At 36.0% G+C, this 17,093-nt stretch overlaps 5 protein-coding genes across 5 annotated transcripts in view; 2 read left to right on the top strand and 3 right to left on the bottom strand.

Annotated features, from left to right (window-relative positions):
• LOC107620356 lies at positions 387–3,030 on the top strand. The gene is made up of 3 exons (XM_016322533.2): positions 387–738; positions 901–1,319; positions 1,894–3,030. Exons 1-3 carry the CDS (start codon positions 621–623, stop codon positions 2,539–2,541), a joined length of 1,185 nt encoding a protein of 394 aa, XP_016178019.1. The 5' UTR covers positions 387–620; the 3' UTR covers positions 2,542–3,030.
• On the bottom strand, positions 3,496–5,689 carry LOC107641321. Its single transcript, XM_016344819.2, has 4 exons — positions 5,364–5,689; positions 4,488–4,558; positions 4,000–4,396; positions 3,496–3,895 (listed from the first exon to the last, which is right to left on the bottom strand). The coding sequence occupies exons 1-4, from the start codon at positions 5,481–5,483 to the stop codon at positions 3,701–3,703; spliced, it is 783 nt and encodes a 260-aa protein (XP_016200305.1). The 5' UTR covers positions 5,484–5,689; the 3' UTR covers positions 3,496–3,700.
• On the top strand, positions 11,814–15,270 carry LOC107641308 (nucleoid-associated protein At4g30620, chloroplastic). Its single transcript, XM_016344806.2, has 7 exons — positions 11,814–12,026; positions 12,565–12,719; positions 14,063–14,163; positions 14,263–14,302; positions 14,431–14,502; positions 14,808–14,864; positions 14,961–15,270. Exons 1-7 carry the CDS (start codon positions 11,936–11,938, stop codon positions 15,033–15,035), a joined length of 591 nt encoding a protein of 196 aa, XP_016200292.1. The 5' UTR covers positions 11,814–11,935; the 3' UTR covers positions 15,036–15,270.
• On the bottom strand, positions 15,405–17,087 carry LOC107641315 (serine carboxypeptidase 24). The gene is made up of 5 exons (XM_021106330.1): positions 17,036–17,087; positions 16,564–16,961; positions 16,375–16,470; positions 16,106–16,214; positions 15,405–15,782 (listed from the first exon to the last, which is right to left on the bottom strand). The coding sequence occupies exons 2-5, from the start codon at positions 16,890–16,892 to the stop codon at positions 15,639–15,641; spliced, it is 678 nt and encodes a 225-aa protein (XP_020961989.1). The 5' UTR covers positions 16,893–16,961; positions 17,036–17,087; the 3' UTR covers positions 15,405–15,638.
• Positions 16,920–17,093, bottom strand: part of LOC110262489 (putative serine carboxypeptidase-like 23) — a 3,566-nt gene continuing 3,392 nt past the window's right edge. Inside the window, exons 5-6 of the mRNA XM_021106335.1 lie at positions 17,036–17,093; positions 16,920–16,961 (exon numbers count right to left, since the gene is read on the bottom strand). The gene's annotated coding sequence lies outside the window, so the exon portion shown is untranslated. The remainder of the gene's footprint in view (positions 16,962–17,035) is intronic.

Below are 17,093 nucleotides of genomic sequence, written 5' to 3'. Positions count from 1 at the left end.
ATTCGTTCAAAAAGTGATATACTTGTTAATTTAGTGTTTGTTTGTGCGTTATTATTTTGTTAAAAAAGATAATAAAAAAAGATTTTTTTTATTTTTTAGTGTGTTTGACAAATTTTTAGTAGTAAAAATAAAAGTATTAGAAAAATAAAAAAAATATTTTTTGAGAAGCTGTAATTTACATATTTTTTTAAAAGATCTTTTTTTCTAAGAAAAAAATATGTTTTTCATACAATAAATAAACAAAAAAGTACTTTTATATTAATACCCAAACATAAAATTACTTTTATTTTTCTATAAAAATTTTCAAAAAATATAACTCAAAAAAAGATATTTTCTTAAAAGATCATCCAAACAAACCCTTAGTCCAATAAATAATCACTGTTATGATTTTGTAACGAAGGAAGATGAAAGACTAGAATGTGAAAGAGGGAAAAAGTTTGGACCTTGGAAGCATCATGATTTTCGATTCATATATACGATTCTGATAGAGTTAGAGTCATGATGAGAACACTAATTGAATCAATGCAGAATCAGAATCAGCAATCACATTTTCCTAACCCTCCTTAAAATCCAGATTTCGAAACTCAACTACTTCTTCAACCCACAACTCATTCTCCTCCATGGACTTCAACCACCGAGCTATTGGGGTTACGCCACCGACGCAGTCCTTATACACGGCCTTCCCTCCTCCCCCTCCTTCTCCCGCCACCGCCGTCTACTCCGACCGATTGTTGCGAGGTAAAGTTTCAGTCTTTTTCTTCATTCAATGACGCCTCCTTTCTATGCGTTTGTGTTTATATTCTCGTTCTAGGTAGCATGTTGATTCTAAAGGTAGCCCCTTTTTTCGCGTTAGAAACGTAAAAAAGTTTGCATCTTTTTTGAAACTGTTTTCTATTTAAGGTGAGTTTCTAAACATGGTTTCAATGCCGCTGACCAATGCGGTTGCCGGAGACTCCATGCGGGAACTGGAGAAGGCGCAGATACGGCGAGAGATGATTGCCAGCGGCGTTGCACGGAGGATTCAGCTTGAAGCTGAGGTGAGGAGGGAGCTCGCCTTGGAAGCATTGTTGGGAATTCTTCCAATGCAGAGAGGAAATCTGAGTGAATCAGTGCAGCTTCAGCCACCGCCACCGCCACCGCCACCGCCACCGCCACCGCGTCGATCCTTGGTTGAGGAGAGAGTGGCAATGAGTTTAAATAACCGTTTCAATAGTACATTTGCCCCACCAAAATCACAACAGTTGCAGCAACTCATGGCTCCTGTGAAGATAGAGCCTTGTCCTGAAGAGACTAGCAAGAAGGATAAAGTGATCATACTGGTAAGTGTGGACTGAATACCCCTTCTGTTATATACTTATATCTCACTTTTCATTTTGTGTTTGATGTGAACAAGGTTGCTTGCATTTATGCCTTCCTTATTCAAGTCAAGAATAAACTTTTCAATGGTGTGTTTGTTTTGGTGGAAATTTTCATGAATAAACTATATGTATAAAATTACACCTTGTGTTCATCATGAAAACTTCCATATCAATTTAGCCCCAACCAAATGTACCCTTATTGTATTCGGATAAGTGTGCTGGCTTAGTTAACTAACTAGTCAATTAATGGTTTCTAGATTTTTTGTCAGCTGGAAAATATGCAAGTAATCAAATTGTGGTGCAAAAGTGAAAAGTTGAAAGTCTATGTTAAAAGGGGGTTTGACATGTTAAAAAATGGTTATGGCTGGTGCTTATAATTTCTCAAGTTGAAGAGGTGATAAAACTAAACAATTCTAGGTCTAAAACTAAACAATCTAGCTCATGAGTGCTGATTATTCAAGGTTAGTTCTATGTATTTGGTGATGAAGCTCTTAATTGACGAATGAACATGTTACTTTTGATTATCCCATTGCAGGACAAGCCAAACCCAGCTCTCCATTCCAGAAAGCAGAAAGCTGTAATACCCCCGCTTGATGAGCATCGTAAACCCAAGGAAGTGTGGAGTTGTGCGCTATGTCGGGTTAGTGCTCCAAATCAGGGAGTCTTTAGTGCACATGTTCAGGGTAGGAAGCACAAGGCCAAGGAAGCATCATTGAGACAACAGAACAATAGTAAGAGCACCGACATGTCCGCGTCGTCAAAGAGAAGAAAGTTTAATGAGTTTACTGCATCCATTGCTGCCACAATATCAAGGTCAAACGCAGAAGCAGATCAGCAGGTGAAGAATCTAAATATGGTTGATACAGCTAGAGTAGAATCTAAAGAAGAGGAGCAGCCTGAGCAGAACAGGCAAAATATAGAACCTCTGAAGAACAAGAATGGTACAACAACCACCATTGGTGACCAAGCGGAGAGAATAAATGCATTAAAGAAAATACACGCGAAATTTTGGTGTGAAACGTGTCAGGTTGGAGTTTGGGCAGAAGCTGTGATGGAAGACCACTTGAAAGGGAAAAAGCACCTGAACCAGATGAAGAGACTTGGTGCAAACCATTCGAGTTCCGCATCTTCCAACATCACAAGAAGCTCCTGTAAGTTTGATCAAAAGATAACAACAGAATAGCCAAAGTTCACAGTTTGTTCAGTGATGAATGGAGAGAGTGGGACAAGAACTCTAACCACATCCAAGGTGCTGCAAAATTTGAAGTTGCAAAGGTTTACTTGTATGGTATCCATGTCATTTTGTATATTATTAAGTTCTTACTAACTCGGTAATGTAATTGGAACTTGGATCACTACAGATGATTTGGTTCAGGGAAAACGGTACATGACATTAACCTATTGGTACTAAGTAAAATACTCTTTCCTTGTTTTTGCAATTATCTTTCAAGTTCAAACACCACCAAAAAAAGCTCATTTTCTTCCGAAGTAAAAAAAGGTAGAAATTAACTGTTACAAACTTGATCAAGAGGCTTGAAACTTGGTTGTTGGAGTTAACAAGGGACTCCACTCTCTGCTGTATTTGGACGTTAGCATCTAAATGTACAAGAGAGTAAACGTTCAATGTACAAATTCCAAAGTGTTCTAAATGCTAACTCAGCCATGTGAACAAGCCATGCTATTCCGGGATTTCTAAGCAACTTCATGATTGTGCCTAAACGCCAACATCATAGCCTTTCTTTATTTTGTATAGATATTGCATCCAATTAAGCTAAGGCACTTTGTTAGCATACTGATCCGGAAAATCCTATGTAACACTCAGAGTCTGAGACCAAGACTGTTACTAGGGTAGAATTTAATTTGAGAAATAACTTCTTATCTGAACTAGAAATGACAGAAACAATGAGATAAAGATACAAACAATGAGATGGTAATCTCTCACATTGTTTATTTTCAAGTTCAGTAATTGCTTAAAATCCCCATCATGTATCTGCTGTAACTCTCTACTTTGTAAGTACTGCCATTACTTTAAAAATTACCCAAAGGATCAGTTTTAAGTGCTTAAAAACACCATTTACACACCAAGTGATTCCAAATCCAGTCTTGGTCTATTTGCAATGTGAAGAGTGAAGAATGATTTCTGAGAATAAATTCTCCATTTCATCTAATATTATATATATATATTTTAACACATGATCCTGTATGCTATCTTTTATCTTTACAAAATGAAGCATAAAACTAGAAATGTTTTTTTTGTTGAATGTAACGAAATATGCTACATATAAAGGAAGACTAAACATTCCAAAGGGTAGGAATTCAGCCTAGCATTATTATTCTTAAGATCAAACCCTTAATGCCACCTGGTCTTGCCATGAAATCTTCCTCTTCCCTGTTCTGTTCGATCCGTCCCCAATGTTTCTACAGGCTGAAAGCATGATATCATTCTGCTGCTCGTCGCCTACAACTCGTTGCGTACTTCTCTTTGGTTCTTCAATTATCATGGGCTCACTGTTGCCCTGTAATTCCTCCTCTTCTCTCTGCACATCATTAAAAGAGGGAAAAAAAATGAAACTATTAGTCTGCAAGAATCAAACATGGAAGGGGACTTATAACTTAAACAAAGCATGTGCAAATTAGTTACCGAAATTTGGTTCAGGTCGAAAAATGGAGTTATATTCTTCTTGGAGGCTTCCTTCCCATTGTGAATCCTATCTTTATGATTCAAGTCAAGCACCGGCGCAGTTGCAGGAGTGTGGAAAGAAGCAACTTTTCTACTTAAAGTCCTAGCATTCTGGTTCAAATCAAACACATGGCAAGTTTTTGGCAATGAGACTTCAACCCCGTTGGAAACCCTTTCTTTCGGGTTCATCGGAGAAGCATTTGCGAGACGCGAAGTGGATTCCTTCCTATTGTAATTCCTTCCCTTAGGGATAACTGGAGCTTGCATTTTGACCTTTTGTGTCTGCAAAACTACTTGCTTTTGTTGAGGCTTTGGTGAAGGGTTCTTCAGTAAGTATTTGTAACGTTTCCTCAAAAAGCTGCAATTGCAAGAGTGTTGTTGCTGAGTATATATACAAAACTGCAAGAAATGAAAAACCACTACCACTCAGAGGCAATACAACACATTACCGGACTTCAGCTGATAGTATCAATTTTTTCTGTTTTGTGGCCTCCAATTTCCTCTTCATAGCTTCTGTGTCCTGAACATATTAAGAATATACTATGTATGAGAACAATTTTACAAGAAAGTTTTCAAGATTATTCTATGAAAAATAAATCTTCTAGGGCAATTAAAAAAGAGACTAGCATGAGAAAAGGTGAAAAACAAACACAACAACTATCTAAATTATTTTGACAAAATTAAGCAAATAAAGTTTCAAAAAGAGGAAACCAGTAAACAATTAATAAGGTCAAGATTATGTAAGCTCAAAGTCCATATGGAAAAACATGGTATTTGATCAAACAAAACGAAAGCAAATTAAGCTTAAGGACCACCCCAACCCAAAAAAAAAAAAAGAAAAAAAAAACCAACGGGGAAGAAAATGAACATGTTCCAATAGCTTTAAGGAATGAGACAAGAACATACTGCTACATAAGACTGTTTTACATTTTTACACTTTACAAAAATACTCTGAATTTTTGCATATGGGAATCAAAGACTAAGTATACCAAAAATCTTTGTTTTGTAGGAATTTGAAGGAGGGGGTAACCAAACTAAGATATATATATATCAAGTTAAAAACACATAACCCCATCAAATCAGAACATAAAAAACAGGTTTAGTCTAAACAAATTATTCAAACAAGCAAAATCAATAACACAAGATAGATAAATGGTTCCTTTTAATGTTCCCTCCAACAAAAACCTAAAATTCCCAACACAAAACCACCCTAAACCTAAATTAACCAAAGGCCACACAAGGATACCAAACGAAACACCAGATCCAACGAAAACCCACAATTTAAATTTCCAATTTTTGGGAAAGGTTAAAGGAAAAGATGTCACCTTTTGCAGGTCCTCATAGTCCTGCAAGAGACTCTGATGCCTCAACCTGGTCCTCTGATCCTGAAACACATCATAACGAGAAGACTCCATAGGTACAACAACCCCTTTCATCTTCTTCATCAGATCAAGGAAGAGAAGACCGAGAAACAGCTACAAACCAAAGATGAAAAGCAGGAAGAGAGAAAGAAGATAGGGGCGGTGGTGGGTGATAATGAAGATGATGATGGACAGAGAAAGAAAAAGGAGAGAGAAGATGAAGAAGAAGAAAAGAGGGCAAAAGAAAGAGAAAGATGGGAAAGAGGCACAAGAGAGAAGAGGGTGGGAACAGGTAAGAAGGTTCTCGCTTTCCCTGTTTTCTCTGTGAAAATCTCTGACCAAGACAAAGAACCCCAAAAAGCCCACATAACTCGGTGAAAAAAAAATTGATCTTTTGGAAGACCAGTGATGAAGATGGGATTTTTTTGGGGTCTTGCAGAAGGGCAATTCGGGGAACATAGTTTGATGAGAGAGAAAGAGTTGAGTGTGTGAGTGAGAAAGAAAGAAAGCCATGTTGTATTGTGTAAGGTGGGTTTGGTTGGAGGACATTTGAACACATCTAAACTTCTCTTTCTTTTCCTTTCTCCTTTTGTTTTCTCATTCTTTCTCTCTTTCTTTATTTGTTTTTATGTTTTTTTTTTTTCCAAAACATAAATTTTGGTCCAGCTGGGCCATTGATGAGAGAGAAAGTTTGTGTTTTTGATGGGAGAGAGGTGGATGCGTGGAGTTTCCATGTTTCTTCTCTCATTTGTTGTTGTTGGCCTCTGTGTAGAGAGAGAAAGACATGAGGAATGGGTCAGACAGAGATAGATAGAAAGAGAAAGAAAGAAAGAAAATTTGAAGAAATTAAAGATTAGGGGGCTGGAAGAAATAATTAAAAGAAAAAAAAAAGGATGATGAGGTAAAATGAAAATTGGCAAAAATAAATGGGGATGATGCTGTTTTTCTCTGCTTATTCTGTAGCAGTTGTTAGTTGGTTAGAACCTTATTTTTAGGCTTTTGTAGGGTTTGAATTATGAGTGCTTTGTTTGGTCTGTGAATTGAAACTCTCATGGTGGTGGCCTTTATGAATGATTAACAAAGATGCCTTTCACTTCACCCTATCATATTCTATATTTATATGTGGAAAATGTGCATTTACCTGCTTACCCTTTTTCCCTGCTTTTCCCACCCTCATAAAAAACCAATATGCCTTCTTTTCATGATGAAGTGGATCAAGTAAAGAAGAAAAAATGATGGAAGACATTTTGGCAGTTGCTCCATTATTTTGTGGTAGTGATCCGGAAAAGGAGGGATATAGATAGAGGCTAATGACCAAATTTGCCCCCACATTTTAAAGTATGTGAATGGGTGGATTTGGTATTTTAGTAATAACACAGCTATATGAACCTGATTACCTGAATCTCAGTCACTATCTTATTACTTATATCTCTTAATATATTATAATAAATGTGCTGCACCATGTTGGTGAATGGAATTGGAAAGATGCTATGGCATGCCATGCCATGCTAGCAGCACCTACTTTGTGAGGAGTAAGAGTGAGAACAGGCTAGCTATACCTAATTGCCGCTACTGATATTACTGTTAATTGAAAGCTCCATCAGCATTCACCATTCTCTTGAAAAAACTAATGGCTTATGGAATGCAATGATGTATGGTGGGGGCAATTTGGTTGGTGTTTCTTACTCTTAAGTCTTAACCTCATGTGGGGGTGGGTGTGGTAGTGGTACAAAACGTGAAGCCAATCAAAACCAAACCATACTTCTTTCTACCCACCATAGCCATGGGTATGGTAAAGGCTTTGGCAGAGTCCTATACTGCTATATTGTATTGTAAAATAATAGACAGATTCTGGTATGTGAACTCAGAACAGCAGTTAAGGTTAAAAAACATAAAGCTGCTAGTTAAGGTGCCTCTTGATGTTGGAGCCTATTATTTATTTATTTTTTTTAAATCAATTGTCGGTCACTTGTTTGATTGTTTCACTCATCTCTCTCTCTCTCTTCCTGTGAAGGGTGTAATGAATGAATAAATAAGAGAAGAGTCCAAGTCCATCTGCTTAATGGGGACCCCTATCTCTTTGCAATTACTACTAGTACTGAAATTAAAGTTCATTTCATTTTCTTTAAGCAGAGGTTGTGTTAATTTGGAATTGGCATTGGTTGTGATGTACCATGGTTGGTTAATTGGTATTCTCTTTGGTTAATTGGTTAATTGGTATTCTCAGGTCCTATTCAATGGTCATTGGTCAACAAGGGAAGCTCAAATCCAGCTTCAAAATCTACTGTGATATCATTATAAACATCATTTATGTCATATACTTATCCAATTGGCTGGTTTGCTTTTCTTTGCAGAATTTAAGAAAAGCTTGACTTCCATGTTGGGGAGTTAATTATTTTTTATATGATGGATGAAAGGGTGTATTAAGGTGGTATGCCTTAAAATGGGTGTATTTTATAAGTGTGATGCACAATACAAATGGTTACTTATGATTTGCATAATAAAAGAAATTGTTACTAATTAGTAACAGCTCAAATGGCATAGTCTCCTCATATTCAATTAAGAAGTTGCGGGTTCGAGTCTCTTATCTTTGGTAAAAAAAAAATAAAAGAAATTGTTATTCACAATTTCATAAATCACATTTTTGTTAAATTAAAAAATTAAAATCGTGACTTACGATTTCTTTTTTTTGTCTTATTTGAAATCGTAATTCACGATTTCTATTAATTTTTTTTAATTTTTTGTTTTATTTGAAATTATTACTCACAATTTTTTTTATCCTATATCACTGTATTACACCAAAACATCATAATATGGATTGATAAATTTCTACGATAAAATAAGTAATAATTAGTTTTTTAAAAATGTCTTACGTAAATTTCATTACTCTTCTTATAAGATAAAACGGTAGGAACCTAAGTATAAACAAGTAATTTTAGATAAAAAAAATTATATAAAAAACACATTTAGGATAATAATACATTTTTAAGCGATAGATATTCTAAAATAATAATAGAAAATGTAATAAAACAGTACATATTTTAAAATATTTTTAAGTTAGATTGATAAATTTCTACGATAAAATAAAAAATAATTAATTTTTTAAAGATGTCTCGCGTAGATTTCATTACTCTTCTTATAAGACTCTTGATATAGATAGAAACAGTAAAATAGTAGGAACCTAAGTAATTAGTAGAGAAGATTAACAAATTGTGAGAAAAGAGTAAAAAGCAAGATATTTTAGAAGATGAAAATTATCATTTGTAGCAAGTAAAATTATCTAAATCTTAAATAATTAAATAAATTTTCTAAACTATCCTTGGTGAGTCTCATCCTCTTCAATTCTTCGTCTATAGGCTATAGCACTCTTCTTGTGTCACAACTCAACTAAAGCTAAAATCTTTTACTCCAATTTGTTTTTCAATCATTCACTCGGAGAAAGGAGAAAAATCAAAAGAGGAGAGGGAAGGAAGAGACGAAGGCGCAGAAAACCTCTATTGCCATTGTCATCGTCATGGGTTGACGAGGAATTGAGGCAGAGGTGTTGAACCCGGGGAGAGAGAGAGAGAGAGAGAGAGAGAGAGAGAGAGAGAGAGAGAGAGAGGAAAATGAAGATCGCGAGGAGATGGTAATGACAGAGGTGCTCCCACCCACAGGGTTTCCGTCGCGGCTGAAGGAGGCCGCTACCGAGTTGCTTTCCTCTCTACGTCGTTGCTGCTGCAACCACCTTTTCCATACTCTATCATGACTCTGTAGGCTGAAGATCGTGAGGAGATGGAAATGACAGAGATTTTTTCGCAGTGGTTTTCGTCGCGACTAAAGGAGTCTGCCACCAAGCTACTCCCTTCCTTACGTCGCTACTACTGCAACCACCTTCTCCATGTTCTGGCATAACTCTGCCTTTGTTGTGAAAGAGAACAAGAAGGGTCATTAGGTCTAGCAATAGCAGTGTCTCTCAATCGGCGATTGTAGTGGCGAAGCATGGACCTTGCTGCCTCTGCTTCTCTCTGTATCTCGCTCATCTCTTTGTCCTTAAACTTGACGAATGTTTTTATTCTTTTTTTTCCAAAAAAATCTGAATTTTTTGTGGTTGTTGTTGAATTTGAAGAATTTGATGTGATTGAATTTAAAATAAAAAATTCTAATGTGTTGGTGGTGGCGATGGTGACTATGAAAAAGAAGGCAGTGGTGGTGAATGCAGGATGAGCGCTAGTGTAGTGGTGGAATTAGATGGTAATTTAGAAATTTTATTTAATTATTTAGGGTTTCGGTAATTTTGCTTGCAAAAGCCAATCATTCATGGTACAAATGGTAATTTTCATCTTCTATGGATAGATATATCAACATTTTCAACTTTTATGGATATAAATGGTAATTTACTCATAAAAAAATGTCTGACCAGCCTAAGCAGGTCTGTTTGAACCTAAATTTATCATTTATCCCACTCGGTATGACATTTAATCATAGTTTGGGTTGTGCAGGTTATCCCAAACAAGCCCTGACCGAGTAAGGTCGGCCACGCTGGCACGCCAACAGCTTATTGACGTGGCAAATGAAACTTTTTTTATTTGCAATGTGGTCTATTTCCCTTTTAAATCCCTAATTCTCAATTTTTGTTTCCTGAATTCTCTTCCTCGTTTTCTTTTTCTTCAACCCGATTATCTACTATCACTCTTTCAAATCCAATCATCGATACAACAACAATGTAAAACACCAATAGTTATTATCATCAAAACATAGTAAATCACAGTATAAACTTTTCAATTGGTACCTTCAACTATTACAGTACCAAAGATAAGGAAAAAAAAAACATCATTTCATAACAAGATAAAATGAAATCCAATACCAATCAGTTTATAACACACAATGTTCCAACTCTCTCAAACACTTTCAATCCATCTCCAACGACAATGATTCAACTCACCTCCACCACCACCATATGGCTGACAACAACGATAACATTGATGAAGTTCCAACATTTCCTCCCCCTTCACTTGCAGCCAAGGCCACCTTCTCCCGCCGGAGTTCCACTTGCTACAGCTCCTCGTCCAAGGTCACATTCACCGCCGGTGACCCCACAGAGCCAGCCCTGCCAGTAGCGTGCTACTCCGGCCTCAACTTTCGCGACGAAACTCCTCCGACATGGTGTCAGAGCCGTTCTGGAAGGGGCATGTGGTGATGTTCTGGACAACTTCAATGACGGAGAGTAGGTTGATGAGGACGATTCACATGTGGATGGCAATAGAACACTATCATCAAGAGAGGCGGCTGCTGCCGAGAAAGTTGCTGGAGAGAGAGAGAGAGGAAGATGAGGCAGCGCAGCCAATGATGATGTCAGTGATGGACTTGTTGGAGGAGATTGACAGAGAGATGGGGCTTGAAGGATCGAGGTACATTTTGAGTGATGATGAGGAATTTAGCAAGGATGAGGAAGATAAGGATGGTAATGGTGATGACTGATGAGTTGGAATACAAATTATATAATAGAGATAATTGATGATTCGATTTCAAAGAGTGAGAGTATGACTGTCAAACAGGCTAGTCCGGCCCATTAAACCCATGGGTTAAATGGGCTGGACCATTTAAACCCGCTTTATTCGCGGGCCATAATTTTTCAGCCCAGACCGTTTAAGGTCAGTCCGTGAGTTAAACGGGCTAGCCCGTTTATCTTTTTATTTTATTTTTTAAAAAATATTTTGACAAAAAATATTATTTTTAGGTAAAAAATCTTTTAAAAATAATATTTTTTTTAGTTGATGGATCGGATTTTCGGGTCGGATCGAGAAAAATATCGACTAAAAGTGTTACTTTAAAAAAAATTAAACAGGTCACACGTTTAGCCTGCGGTTTAACCCGTCATTTTTTGCGGGTTAATTGGATCAGCCCGTTTAGTCCGAAATTTAAACGGATTTAATTTTGGAGACAAAGCTCGCCCATTTAAATGGATAAACGGGCTGGCAAAATAGGTTTGGCCCATTTTGACAACCCTAAGTGAGAGGAGAAAATGAGATTGAAGAAGAAGATAACAAGGAAGAGAATTCAGGAAATAAAAATTGTGGATTAGGGTTTTAAAAGGGGAAAGAGACTAAATTGCAAACAAAAAAGTTTCGTTTACCATGTGGCAGAAACTAGTCCACCTCAACTTTCTGACAACTAGTGATAGACGAAAATTGTCTGAGGGACTACTATAAGCTCCGGAATGTAACTTCGAGGATAAAATTGAGTAACTATTAACTTAAAGAACCACTTTAAACATCGAGTACAAACTTCAGAAACTACTTTAAAACTTAACTCGTTTTGTGTCGTGTTAATTGAAAAAAAAAAAAGAGAAAAAAAAAATTTTTTTTTTGGGTGTCAACAGAAAAGAAAGGAGATACTATTGTATTTCACTGTCCAGCACCCAATAAATAGAAGGGGAAAAAAAATCCCGTTTATCCAATATCACTCCGTCACTCATCTTACAAAAGAAAAACAAAATAATCGTATCGTATCGTATCTTGTTCAAAACCCACAATTCAAGTTAATCTGGGGAACCAATGGCATCAACAGTTTCCCTAACTGCTCATTTATCAAACATACACGCACCTAATGGACGCAAAAAGTTTTCCCCTTTATCAGCTGCACCATGTAAGTCTTCCCTTCTGTTCGTTTTCATTCCGGTTGCTTCCAAATTCGTTAAAGCTTGAAACTTTTTTCGCTTTATCTTGTTACGTGGGACCTTTCCCTGGTTTGAGTATGACACACTAGTTTACCACCAATTGCTTAGTTTTTAGGGTTTCTTTTCTTGCATTAAGTATCTGTGTCCACTTGAAGCGTTTCTAAATATTGCCCCAAAGGCCATTTCTTTTTGTAATTCTGCTGAAAATTAATTCCATATTGAATTGTTGGTTTATCATAGATTGGCTCGGACTATTATTATTCCAAGTAATTGAAAGCTGGAAATGTTCTTAGTTTTATGAATAAGAGATTTGAAGTGTGACCTAATTTTTGGAAAATATGCTCACATTTTGTAATAGATAGTTTAGAATTAGACTGTAAACAAAGTAGGGAACAATGGGCAAAATTGACAAGGTGGTTTTAGCTTGAATCTATGTATCATGTATGCTTTAAATTGTGAAAAATTTTGAGTTCTTATGAAAGTTTTTCACCAATTGCTGTTCTATAGGTAAATTAAACTCCAATGCAAATATACTTAACACGAAGATACTATGTTGGTCCGGTCGGCAAAGGGTTGGACCTGCTAGTAGAAACTTCCGAGTGTATGCCTTATTTGGAGGAAAAAAGGAAAACGACGATAAAAGTGACGACGCACCTTCTAAGGTTAGCCAATTTGGGTTTCTCTTACTGCCGATCTTAAATGTGAACACGCGCAGGGCGACAAATTTTGCTTTTTGATCCATATTTCCCAATTTACTTATCTGTTTACAGTTTTCGCCATTCACATGCCTAAATCAAGATAACGATTAACTAGTTACCAACTGGCCACAGCCCACATGGACATGTTCATATGACGAAAGCATAATGGGCTTTTTCTTTCTTCCTTGTTTAATTTTCATCATGTTAACTAGGCTAGTAACTTTGAAATTGGGAGATATAAATGCTGTTGTTATGTTTACCCCGGAACTTTCAGAAAAGTCTGGTTAGCCAATTTAGGTTTCTCTTGCTGTCGATGTTAAATGTGAACACGCGCAGGGCGACAAATTTTGCTCTTTGGTCCATATTTCCCAATTTACTTATCTGTTTACATTTTTTGCCATTCACATGCTGAAATCAAGATAATGATTATTAACTAGTTGCCAACTGGCCACATGGACATGTTCATATGACGAAAGCATAATGGGCTTTTCTTTCTTGTTTAATTTTCATCATGTTAACTAGGCTAGTAACTTTGAAATTGGGAGATATGAATGTGTTGTTATGTTTACCCCGGAACTTTCAGAAAAGTCATATGCTTTGATGGTTAGTCTTGTAGATGCATCACTGTCCCAAAGTTTTTAACCATTTCATGAGTGCACAAGTTAACCTCGTGGCTTGTACAATTATACTTTAAGCTGTTTAACTCTCGATGAACAGAAATGGACAGGAATTCACTTAGAAAAAGGCCATTGTTTATGTAGTAGTGAATATTAGGGAGTGGCAAAAAATAAGTGTAGTGGAGATGAGAATGTTGACATGAACGAGGACAGAGAAAACTACAACCAAGATGAAGGAGGTGTATCACCATCTTAGGAGGATAATATGGTGACTCAACTAAGGTGGTTTGAGAATGTGAAAAGAGTAGAGGACCGGTAGGGGCTCCGGTAAGAAATATTTGACTAAGGGTTAGAGGGAGGCCCGAAAAATAATTCTAGGGTAAACAATTAAAAAACCTTGTTCTGAATAGTCTTATTGAAAATTGGATTTTAGATAAGTTTGATGGCTTTCGTTGTACCATGAAGTAAATTCCGAGTGGTATGGGCTTGCTTCTTCTCGCCGTGTGCATGTAGACTAATTAACACGCTTTACTTTTACACTTTTCAAATCTCTATTGAATTAAAAAATTGCAGAGACAGTATTTTGACTATTTTCTTTTGTTTAGTATGTTGTGTATTTTTGTAAGTCTGCTCTGACCAATCCTGATATGCAAAATTTATGGGCTTTACATTATGGTGGATTGCTTTTAGGCAGGAATTTTTGGAAACATGCAAAATCTATACGAGACTGTGAAGAAGGCGCAAATGGTTGTCCAGGTTGAAGCAGTGCGAGTGCAGAAAGAACTTGCTGCGTATGGCTTTCCTCCTAAACAAGTATAACTTTTCCATCTGTTTTGAATCATAAAAAACTTATTCACCATAGACTTTTGTGTCTTTGTTAAATTATACAGAGCAGAGTTTGATGGTTATTGTGAGGGTGAGTTGATAAAGGTATGACACTTGGTCTCTCTCTCTCTCTCTCTCTCTCTCGCACACACACACACACACAGTGCAGTTGAAATAACCTGCAAGTATGTTTTCATTTGTTAACTTGCCTTTTAATGAAGTTTAATTTTTAGGTAACACTATCGGGGAATCAGCAACCTGTTCGAACTGAAATTACTGAAGCTGCTATGGAATTGGGAGCAGAAGTAAGAATTAATTGATTTACAATTTTGTTTCCTTTCCGCTGTCAAATTATATTCAACAGTGGCATATTTCTTTCATGACTATGTGGTGAAATAGGAATCAATATTTTAAAAGTAAAAACAAATATGAAGTCATTCTATATGTAAATTGTTTATTGTTTTCTGTAGCTTACATGAAGAATATTTAAGAAATTGGTAGGCTATGACCCAAATATATGAATTTGGAAAGAATTAAAAAAAAATCTATTCTAGTTAAGTATGACCTTAAGTTCTCATGTATTTATTAAAAAAAAATCCTTGTGTTGCAGAAAGTATCCCTTTTAGTCACTGAGGCATATAAGGATGCACACCAAAAGAGTGTCCAGGTGAAAATCTCTATTTTAAAAAGGATGAATGGAAACTCATTTGCATTTGTTGTTTACTGAAGTGGGAAACTATGCTCTTGCTTATTATGATTGCAGGCCATGAAGGAGAGGATGAGTGATCTTGCACAGAGCCTAGGAATGCCACCAGGACTTAATGAAGGATTGAAGTGATGATTATGACATGAACCTCAATTTTGTCCACAACTATCTCACTCAGAAGAATGCTTATTTGTCATTTTACAATTATTGTAATTTGTGAATTTGCAATCTTGTTTAGTATTCATCTAAGCCCGGATATAATTTCAAATGGTGGATCTGCTATTCAATGTCCTTCTCTTTTGTCTTTGAGACTCTCTCATGATTTCAATTTTGAAAGATCAATTATCCATGGTGTATCTGCACTATATTCTTGTCTTTTTCAATGATGTTATATAGATGCAATGTCTAGCTATCTTAATTCTTAGGCAATAAGATTTGAAAAATAACACCAATGAAAATTCTATGCTGGCTGATACACCCTCCAATTTCATGGGATAATGATGGCCACCAAGTAAATCTGAATTGCATTAAAATAACTAAAATGTGATAAATGTATGAAATGTTACAATTTAATGAGTAGGTGTATATTATCTGTTTAAGCAAATGAGATGGAAAAAAATATTGATATCTGATTGGTTAAAGGAAGAAGAGTTTTCTTCCTCCAACAAGCCTTAGCCTTAAGAATTAGCTAAAGAATGCATTGAGGTGCAGCTAAGTTAAACACTGTAATACATGTCAAGACTTTGGTAGCTTCTTCCCTGCCAAAAATGACTTGAAAAGAATGTGAGCTCTCTCTGGCTGAAACAGAGGTACTTCATGTCCAGCTCCTCTCACTGTTGCAAATGTCAGTCCATCATATACCTCTGTCCATCCACCTACCTAAACAACTCCCCAAAACATAGAAACATCAATGTGAAAATTTTATGCCTGAGTTTTATATGAAAGAATTATGGGTATATATGCCCAAAAATGGTTTTGATTGAGTGATTGACATATATATGGGAGCAAACATTTCATTTGCGGCGAAAAACTTTTTTTCAGTGCAGGTGAAGATCGATGAAGTTAACGAATTCTTCGCTCCAAATTAAATTGCTTTTCGCTCTTAACAAATTCTGGATTTCCAAAAATGAAAATTTAGTCCTTTTTTTTTTGTTTTCATATGTATATTTAAAATTTTGTTTTCAAAAGAAGTTAAGTCTTACCTGTGCACCTGATGAGTACCATGGATACCAAGGAGTTTTAATGGTGAGGTTGAGATGGTTGAGTGAAAACCTTGTGGCTGTAACTGGAACCACTGAATCTGTGTCCCCGCTGCATTATAGACAGAAAGAAGATTGTAGCAAAACATGTTAGCCTACAGAAAATTCATTTTTAAAATGCTCCAATTCCATTTTATATAGTAATATAAAGAAAATGATGAGTTGTACTAATTCTCTTTATTGTACAAGTTATTAAACCATAATATATATACCTGAAAACCCATATTCTCAATCCAGCTGCAATTAACTCTTTGTATATGGGCAATATAGAAAATTCAGAATCCTTCCAATTTTTCAGGAGCACATCACTGTTGGATCAACAAAAGGTGTATAATTTAGAAAACTTAGAAGGTTTGAAGTTTGATTCTCATATGTGAAAATGTAAAGTCAAATAAAGAGACCTGCAAGCAGTCCATTTGTAAGGAATGTTGGTAACATTTGCATGCATTGCTTTCTGCACTTGAGGAAGATTATAATATTTCTCTGCATAATTTTCAGTACAAGGATCATAGCCAGAAATCATATGAAACATTGTAGTCTTTAGCCTTATGCGCCTAAGATTGCTGTTTTGTGATGCTGGGCATGTAGGAGTATAGATACTGTATTGATCAATGTTTCCAAATTCATTGTTGACTGCATAGTTCACAGCATCATTACATTCTTGAGAAGTGTTCTGTGCTTTGAAATCACAATGTTTGATGATAGATTTGTATGAATGATCTGATATCATTGAATGGCTCCACCAATATGTCACAGTTCCAATGCTATCATAGTAGTTATCAGTCACAGCATTTCCCACCTATAGTTTTCATGTTCAATGCCAAGTATATAAATAAATAATACTTAAAAAATGAAATATAAAATTTGACTTACAATGAACCCTTTGAGATTAATAATGTTGGGATGTTCTTTATTATAATCATAGATTTTC

Source organism: Arachis ipaensis, chromosome B01 (assembly GCF_000816755.2).
Source record: "Arachis ipaensis cultivar K30076 chromosome B01, Araip1.1, whole genome shotgun sequence".
Classification (NCBI taxonomy): domain Eukaryota; kingdom Viridiplantae; phylum Streptophyta; class Magnoliopsida; order Fabales; family Fabaceae; genus Arachis; species Arachis ipaensis.
This window is presented reverse-complemented; position numbering and strand designations above follow the sequence as displayed.

Excerpts from the sequence above, each read along its gene's own strand:
- LOC107620356 (XM_016322533.2), top strand. The coding sequence starts at position 621 with ATGGACTTCAACCACCGAGCTATTGGGGTTACGCCACCGACGCAGTCC. Across the intron at positions 739-900 it reads CTCCGACCGATTGTTGCGAG|GTGAGTTTCTAAACATGGTT; the intron begins GTAAAGTTTCAG and ends TTTCTATTTAAG. Across the intron at positions 1,320-1,893 it reads AGGATAAAGTGATCATACTG|GACAAGCCAAACCCAGCTCT; the intron begins GTAAGTGTGGAC and ends ATCCCATTGCAG.
- LOC107641315 (XM_021106330.1), bottom strand. The coding sequence starts at position 16,892 with ATGATATCAGATCATTCATACAAATCTATCATCAAACATTGTGATTTC. Across the intron at positions 16,471-16,563 it reads TACAAATGGACTGCTTGCAG|TGATGTGCTCCTGAAAAATT; the intron begins GTCTCTTTATTT and ends TTGATCCAACAG. Across the intron at positions 16,215-16,374 it reads TTGAGAATATGGGTTTTCAG|CGGGGACACAGATTCAGTGG; the intron begins GTATATATATTA and ends TCTATAATGCAG.
- LOC107641308 (XM_016344806.2), top strand. The coding sequence starts at position 11,936 with ATGGCATCAACAGTTTCCCTAACTGCTCATTTATCAAACATACACGCA. Across the intron at positions 12,027-12,564 it reads CCCTTTATCAGCTGCACCAT|GTAAATTAAACTCCAATGCA; the intron begins GTAAGTCTTCCC and ends GCTGTTCTATAG. Across the intron at positions 14,503-14,807 it reads CTATGGAATTGGGAGCAGAA|AAAGTATCCCTTTTAGTCAC; the intron begins GTAAGAATTAAT and ends CTTGTGTTGCAG.
- LOC107641321 (XM_016344819.2), bottom strand. The coding sequence starts at position 5,483 with ATGAAGAAGATGAAAGGGGTTGTTGTACCTATGGAGTCTTCTCGTTAT. Across the intron at positions 4,559-5,363 it reads ACTATGAGGACCTGCAAAAG|GACACAGAAGCTATGAAGAG; the intron begins GTGACATCTTTT and ends TAATATGTTCAG. Across the intron at positions 3,896-3,999 it reads TCGACCTGAACCAAATTTCG|AGAGAAGAGGAGGAATTACA; the intron begins GTAACTAATTTG and ends AATGATGTGCAG.